This window comes from Vombatus ursinus, unplaced genomic scaffold (genome assembly GCF_900497805.2).
Source record: "Vombatus ursinus unplaced genomic scaffold, bare-nosed wombat genome assembly UNPS02000749.1, whole genome shotgun sequence".
In the NCBI taxonomy this organism is placed as follows: Eukaryota; Metazoa; Chordata; class Mammalia; order Diprotodontia; family Vombatidae; genus Vombatus; species Vombatus ursinus.
This window is the reverse complement of record NW_020940527.1, coordinates 28,287,982-28,296,442: the sequence shown is the minus strand read 5'-3', so window position 1 is coordinate 28,296,442 and position 8,461 is coordinate 28,287,982. Positions and strand designations below refer to the sequence as shown.

The window sequence follows — 8,461 nt, the reverse complement described above, 5'->3', positions numbered from 1 at the left end:
TGTCCCAGGTCGGATTGCAACAGCCGCACCTGGACGGCAGGAATCTGTGGCTGCCGGACGGGGTGAGGAGCCGGGAGTCCGCGTCGCCACGGCCAAGAGCGAGAGGGGAGGGTGCCCCGGGGACCGGATCTTTTACTGCCTCCAAGAACCCCAGCCTCTGCAAGTTTCCCGGGAGGGTGTCTGTGTCGCCCGGTCTCTCTACACTAGGTCCCCTTCGCTCAGCCCCAGTAAGTTCTCCACCCCGGTGCCTTCGCACGGCCCCGGAGCAGGCACCGCAGCCCGGTCGGGACCTTACCCGGGAAATGGCGAGGGGCTGCTCGAAGTCCTTTCCTCCCACGAGGCGGAAACCCCAGGGCCCCGGCCCCTGGATGACAATCTTCTCTGTGTTCATGTTTCCCAGCCCAAGTGAGGTGGCCAGCAGGGAAGGGACTTAGCCTGCTCTTGAAGCTAGCGGGGAGAGGACAGGAGAGAACGAACAAGGGAGCAGCGCAGCTCAGTCCCCGGGTCAGCTTTGCTGGAGCCCAAGCCAGAGCAGGGGCTGGGGCCACCGCAGCTGCGGCTCCGCCCAGCCCCGGCTTGTCTGCTCCCGCCCCTGTCCCCGCCCTTGCCTTTGCCCTCGCCCTAGCCCAGACCTAATGCCCCCGCGTTCTTCTTGGCCCTCACCAGGTCCCGGCCGCCGGGGTCAAACTGGGGCACCTCGACCGTGGGACATATACAGGCGAGGAAGGAGAGCTTTCCAGAATTGGGGTAACTTAGGAGAGCGCATGGTAGACGCAGGAGGTTCCCATCAGCTCCAGCTGCCCCCTCCCAGCCCCGTATCCCCCCTCCACCCTGGCCAGGAAGCCCCAGGCTCTAAGCAGGAGGTTCGGGCAGGCTGAGACCCGCATCCTTGCCTGGTCCGCAAGGTGAGGAAGGGTGGGGAGAGGAAGGGTGGAGTTGCACCGGTATTTGGCTTTTAACCCTTCAAGAGTTGCAGTTATCTTTCCTGAGCTCAATCCCACATTCACTTCTATTAAGCACTGTAATAGTTTTTTCGAATCCCAAAGACAGTCCAGCTAGACTTCAAAACTTCTTCGGTTCTAACTACATTGAGTGACCCTGACTGGCATGAACAGTTCAGAATCTAGAGGAAGGGGCCTCGGCTGAGAATGTAGCTGTAACTCCGTGGACCGAAAAATGAAATACAAGATAAGCTTAAACTTGAGGGTTTGAAATTTCCAGTAAATTAGGAAGAACACTGGACCGGGCCTTGTTTCTGCCTCTAATTGTCTGGGGAATTTTGACCAGGACACCACCTTTCCAGGCTTCCATTTCCTTATCTGTAAAACTAAGAGGAATATGGGCAGCGTGATGTAGTGAGTGACTAGACAATTGGGCTTCTAGTCCAGATAGTCTGAATTCAAATCCCTCCTGACACTTAGTGGGGTGAGACTCAGAGCAAGCCACTTAACTTTTCAGTGCCTCGGGCAACTCTCTAAATAAGATAATAAAAAGGAGTGCAGATCTGCTTTGGGAAAGGGAGTTCCCTCATCTAGCGTTGACTAAATTAGTCAAATTGTGGGTCTTTTGTCACAAAATAAATAAAATTAAGGAGGCTGAGCTAAAAGGCTGGTTCCTCCTAGGTCTAAAAAAAAATCACTTCCAATGGTTCAGTTTTTGAGGTGAGAACAGTGATCGTGGTTTTATGTTTGTGTATCACCCACAGTGCTTAATCTTGGGCTGGTAACTGATACTCAGTAAATACATCCTTAGTGCCCTGGTCACAACCTTTGCACATGCATAGTTTAAAAAACCTGCCACCTGGCTCCCGCCCACCTATTTTCACGTATGCCCTATTTCTTCCGCCTTAGAAATGCCGCTGACACTCTGAAGCCCCAGCCACTATCTGACATCTGGGTCTACGGGAGCACGGTGCTGGGGAAGGTCAAAGAGGGAGGGTCAAACCTGGTCAGAGGTGGCCTAGGAGAGCTGTAATTCAAAATTGGTGTGAGATAGCTCCAGATTCATCCCCTGGCAATGTGTCACAAAAGAAAAAACCGATTTGGAACCCAGGTCTCAACTCCCAACTGTCGTTGTCCCTTTATACCCCAGACTTAACGCGATTACACTCATCTCGAAATTCTCAGTTCTGAGGGATGTCTGATTGAGTCTTCTCCACCCCTCCCCCTCCCCACCCCCCAGGGGAGCTGTGAAAGCAGAAGCAACAAGCCTCTCACTCTCAAAGCAGAGTTGATAGATGGGGGGTGGGTGGGTCCTGGGACAACAGAAGAAGGGGGCCTCTTAAGCGGTTTGCACTCTAGGATAATCATGCTGTTTTCTCTACTCTCTAAGCGCACCATTGAACCTGCTTTTCTCTTTATGGAAAACGAGCTAAATAAATATGAGCAAACCACTATCAGTGGCACTCAAGGCATGACCTACACTTCCTGTCTCCTCCTGTCCCTCTCTCTTCTAATCTGCCCATTCCCGTCTGACCTCCTTTTCCTTTACTATTTTTCCCCTATGTGCTGACCCCTCCCTCCTCCCCCTAGCAGAGTCACAGAGCCCAGCTCGGGGCCCAGAGGCTCTTTGTAAGCAGCCTCAGTTTCTCACAGCAGTGAGTAAAAGACAGACAAGAGAAGCTCATTAGGCACCGAGCCACAAATTCTATTCTCCCTAATCCCTCCCTTCTCCAACTTCCTGTTCCAGCCCTTGTTAAAACCAGAACTGGCAGCTCTGGATCGGATCCCTCTGTGGTCCACGGCAACTCTCTGAGCATGCTCAGCCACAGGTTTCAATCGGGAAAATTTTGCTCAGGACCAGAGTTGCCTTTTATTTATAGAAGTCCTGAGTGGACAGTCAGGCAACATAAATAACAGAATATGCAAGCAAGCACTCAAAAAATATAGCACCTAAGAGAGACAGCATGGTGTGGTGGAAAGAGTACTGAACTTGGCAGCAGAAGACCTGAGTTCAAATTCTATTTACCACCTTTAAAACTACCGGCATGTCACTTCTGATCTCTGGGGCTCAGTTTCCTCAAATGGAAAATGAGGTTGATGGATTAGATACATGCTTTCCAAGGTCTTTTGAAAATCTGACTCTATGATCTAGAGTCTATGAGAGGGGGCAGTTATAATGATGACTAAATGTTGTCTACTTCTGTCTTAGCTCCCCCTCAAAGCCAAAACTGCCAAGTCTGGGTCCCAAGAAACCTAGGCCAGTAGCCTGGGGAAATAAGAGCCCTAACCAAGGTTTTCCAGTGAGTCCTGGCTTAACGCAGGGCAAAAGAGGGAGGGGGGGGGAGAAACTGACTAGGGCTTCAGGGGGAGGAGATCTTTGCACAGGACTTAATACTTGGGAGATTGCTAGCCTAGTACTGAGTAGAGGGCACTTCAACAAATTGAAGTAGATTAAGTAGAGCATTGGGTAGATACAAATCACCTGAAGAAATTGAACAATTCCCCTAATGCCTATTTCCTTCACCCAACAATCTGAAACCCATCATTCTTCATCTGACTCCTTCAGCCATGTTTGTTTGTCCATCTGCCCAGGTTGCTTCTCCCGGGATGCTACTCTAGCAACAGTTTATAGCCAGCATCTGAATTCTGGGCCCCTGTACCTTTCTAGTTATTCACCTCCAAACAATTCAGTGATACTGGCCATCTTGCTTTCCTCAAAGAGAACACTCCAGCTCCCATGTCTGTAGTGAACATCAAGAGAGATAGGGAATACTTTATATTGTATTTTGTATATTAGAGATGGCAGCAGGGAAGCATAGCAGATAGAGTGCTGGACATGGAGTCAGGAAGACAGGACTTCAAATTCTGTCTTAGGCATATAGTGGCCATATGACAGTAGGTAAGTCACTATCCTGTGAGCCTCACTTTGCTCATCTCTAAAAGGGTGGGGGGTAATATTAGCATCTAATCGTGAGAATCAACTGAGCTAACATAGGCAACTAGGCAATAGGGTGGATAGAACATTGGACCTGAAGTCAGGAAGATGAGTTGAAATCCAGTCATAGCACTACTAACTGTGTGACCCTGGGCAAGTCATTTAACCTCTGTCTATCTCACTCTCCTCATCTGTACAAAAAAAAAAAAGGAATAATAAGAGCACCTCCCTCTCAGGATTGCTGTAAAGATTAAATGAGATAATGTTTGCAAAATGCTTTGCAAACTTTAAAGCACTATGAAAAGGCTAGCTATTATTATTACATGTACTTTGAAAACTTCAGAATGACATAGCAGGGGCAGTTAGGTGGTGCAGTGGACAGAGCTCTGGTCTTGGAGTCAGGAAGACTTGAGTTCAAATCTGACCTCAGAAACTTAACACTTACTAGCTGTGTGACCCTGGGCAAGTCACTTAACCCCAATTGTCTCACCCCCCCAATATATATATATATATCTCAATGCTATTTATTAGTATTATTATTATAGCATTACATGAATGAGAGACAGTGTGTATAATAGAAACAATACTAGACTCAGTCAAGAGAGACTTGGGTGTGAATTCTGACCCTGACACTGGCCGCTGAGCACCCTCTCTCTGTGCCTCAGTTTCCTCTTCTATAAAACAGGGCTAACAAGACAGGCAGTACCTAACTCACAGAGTTATTATGAAGATCAAATGAGATAATGTGTATAAACCTTTAAATGCTAAAGAAATGTCAGTTTATTATTATTATTAATTGTCTAAACCTGTAATTTCCTCCATGGAGGGAGGAAACTCTTTTTACCAAAGCAGATTGGCAACTATACTATAATTTATAGACGTAGGGAGTTGCTTAAGGCAACTGACTCGCCCAGGGCCACACTGTCAGCATATGTCAGAAGTGGAACTTGTACCCCAGGTCATTGCTAACTCCAAGACTAATGCATTATCACTGCTCTACTATGCCTCTGAGATCCAGCATTTTATTGGACTAGATTAACAATTCTCAATTTTTTTGGTCTCAGGGCCCCTTTGCATTCTTAAAAATTATTGTAGACCCCAAAGAGCTTTTGCTTCTATGGGCTGTATCTATTGATATTTACTCTATTTGGAATTAAAATGGATAATTTAAAAAGATTTATTTATTAAATTAATTGATTAGTAATCAATAAAGTATCTGAAAATAATTATTAAAACTCTTACATGACAACATAAATTATTTTTATGAAAACAATTATTTTCCAAAACAAAAATAATAGTGAGAGGAGTGGTATTGTCATATATTTTTGCAGATCCCTTTAATGTCTGCCTTAACAGAAGACAGCTGGATTCTCTTATATGCTTCTGCATTTAATCTTCTTCAATATGTTGTTTTGATTGAAGCATATGAAGGAAATCTGGCCTCACACAGATATGCAGTAGGAAATGGGAGGGAGATTTTAAAAAGCAAATGACATTTTAGCATTATTATGAAAAAAAGTTTTGACTTTAAGGACCTCCCAAAAGGGTCTCAGGGACCTCAGGAATCTATACAGAGCCACTGGTATATTTAGTCCACAGGACACAGTTCACAAGCTGCTCACTCTGTTCCAGGCTATGATAGGTTTACTCAGGCCAAAACATCCCTCACATTATGGCCAGCCATGTGATGATGGGCTTCTTGTAAGTAACTTAGCTTTTTCCTAACCATCAAGAACCCTGGGTCACCTCCATACTTTTACATGGAGGCAGATTGGAGTAGGCTTTAGGGCATGGTTATTCTTCAGAACTTTGTAATCATCCATATCCTTTGGTTACATCAAGACCAACGTTTGACTAGTTTTGCTCAGTTCACCTCTTCCCTTGTCCCTCTTGTGACTCTGGTGGCCTTAGACAGGAAGAGATCAAGGTCCAGAGCTCTCCTGATGTCTCTCACTTCCTTGCAAGCTCTTCCTGGGCTTTAGAGCTGCAGCAGAGTGGGAGCTGTAACCACACCTTGCCATCAGGGGTGCCCTCATCACCTCCCCCATCCCAGACAAGATCACAGAATCAGTGTTGGCAAGAATTTCAAAGACCATCTAGTGCAACCTGCATCCAAACAGAAATAACCTCTGGCAAATGGTTTCAGTACATTAGAGCTGGGATGGACCTTGGAGATGTCTGATCCCCCCATTTTACAGATCAGAAAACTGATACCCAGAGAAGCTATGACTTGTCACAGTGCTATAAAGCTGGGTGTTCACATGAAACAAGATTGAGATTTCTCCAAAAGGAACCTTTCCTATGAAACTGGAAGAAAAGAAAGAAAGAAAATTTAGCTAAGTGGTGTCATTGATAGAGTACTTGGAATCAAAAAGACTTGAGTTAAAATCCCTATCTCAGATACTTTCTGGCTATGTGACTTGTAGGCCAGTCCTGTAACTTCTCCCAGTCTCAATTTCCTCATCTCTCAAGTGGGGATAATAGCACCTATGTAATGGTAGAGTTGTGAGGATCAAATGAGTTAACATATGTGAATCATTATTTTTGTTTGTTTATGGAACTGGTTCATGGAGTACAGATTCCAGATCCTAACTTGGGTGCTATGAATTACACGTCAACCAGGCTTCTCATCTAGCCCCAAATCCCTCATTTGTATAACTGGGGTAGTGCTTGTCATGCCTCTAGCCACCCCCATAACTCACCTTTATCTGATGCTTTACAAAAAGCTTTACACATCTCATCTCATTTTATCCTCATCATAGTCCTGTGAGGTGCAGGTGCTTTTATTATTCCTGTGTAACCGCATGTGTGGGGGTGCCCGGTTCACCTAACTTGGAGGCTCCTTTGAGGGCTCCTTGGAGTGTATCTAGGTTGTCCAACATGGAAGTCTTTTCATCCCCAACCGTTTGGGTGGGTGTGGCCTCTTTGATTGCCTTGTCTTTAAAAGTGGAGGGACTGAGCCATTCTTTCTTTCTCTTTCTGATACTCGATTTTCAGCCATTCTTATCTGCTGCATTAAAAGGGTGAAGATCACCCACAGTAAGGACATCATGACCTGAACCAGTGAGAAGGGAAAGACTTTCCTTTCCCTGTTCCCTCCCTGCTCTGAGAAATGGGCCTGGGGGTGTTTGTTTCTGTACGGTGTTGTTTATCCCCCTTGGTTTCAGGTGTTGGAGGCGATCCCCATTCCCCACGGTGACCTTGGAACCATAATTGAGGACTGGATGGTACAGCCAGCTGGCTTAGCATGGAAGCCTTGAGAAGTCAGGATGCCTATGACTTGAGCCCTAGTGGGGTTTTGGCCTTGAAACTGAGATTGCGCTCTATGGGAGCTAAGCTACAACTCTTCAGCTCCCCAAAGACTGAGGTGGTACAAAGTGGGGGGGGGGAGGACACAGATTATTTCTCCCACATATTGGGAGAGTAAGTTGGTATATTTGTAAATTTTCCAGGGTATAAACTAAAGAGACTATCAATGGTTAAATAGAACTGGGGTGCAAGAGGCCACCCTCTTACACTTGGGGAGACATCATCAACAGGGAAATGGAGACATTTACAGGGAACTTAGATACCCCCAAAATTCCCTTAAGGGTACCAGAGAATCCTTTGGGTAGAGTGAAATCTAACACACCTGGCCTTCAGCAAGTGGAAGCTTGTGTAGTCTATGTTATCCCTGTTTTACAGATGAGGAAACTAAGGCTGAGAGGTTAAATGACTTGTCCAAGGTCACATACCTAGTGTCTGAGATTCAAGGACATGTACTTCTGACTCCAAGCCCAGAATTCTGTCCACTGGACCATACTACCTTTTACCAGAGAGGGACTACAAATAGCTTTAGCCAACTTAACTACTTAGTGGGTCACCCCAGGTACAAGAGATAAAAGCATGTCACTTGGAGAGGCACTGGACAAATTGGCACAACCTTCAGAGGTCAAAACTAGTTACAGGAGAGTCAAGAGTTGAATCTTGCCTCTTTAAGCACCAGGAATATGAGACAAATCAACCAAATTTCATTCCACCCCAGGGTTCTCTGTTACCTTTAAAGGGATTTTGAGGGTGTTTAAGCTCTCTGCAACGAGGCAGCTAGGTGGCTCAGTGGATAGAGTGCTGGGCCTGGAGTTAGGAAGACTCATCTTCCTACGTTCAAATCTGGCCTCAGATATTTACTAGCAATGTGACCCTTGGCTTGTCATTTGACCTCATCTGTAAAATAAGCTGGAGAAGGAAATGGCAAACCACTCTAGTATCTTTGCCAAGAAAACCCCGAATGATGTCACAAACAACAACAATCATCAGCCAACATTTATTCAGGGCCTCGCTTGTGCCAGGCACTCTGCTAAGTGCTGGGGACCCAAAAAGAAGCAAAAGTCCCTACCCTCAAGGAGCTTACAATCTAATGGAGGAAAAGGCTGCAAAGAGTCAACCTTTCCTTCTTCACCTCCCTTCTGGTCATAAGGTGGCTGAGGCAGACAAAGACCAGTTTTAATTGTCTCTGAACCTTTGCCCTAGCTGCCTATCTCCTCAGCTCTGAGCTACTCCTGGCAGTTCAGATTTTCCAGTTCCAAAGAAAGAGCTTAGCTTTCTA

General features: G+C 46.0%; 1 protein-coding gene across 1 annotated transcript in view; it reads right to left on the bottom strand.

The window, feature by feature from the left end:
- Nucleotides 1-499, bottom strand: part of PDLIM1 (PDZ and LIM domain 1) — a 36,507-nt gene extending 36,008 nt beyond the window's left edge. Inside the window, exon 1 of the mRNA XM_027858127.1 lies at nt 30-499. Coding sequence (XP_027713928.1) covers nt 30-391 — 362 coding nt within the window. The 5' untranslated portion in view covers nt 392-499. The remainder of the gene's footprint in view (nt 1-29) is intronic.
- Between the last annotated feature and the right edge of the window lie 7,962 nt (nt 500-8,461).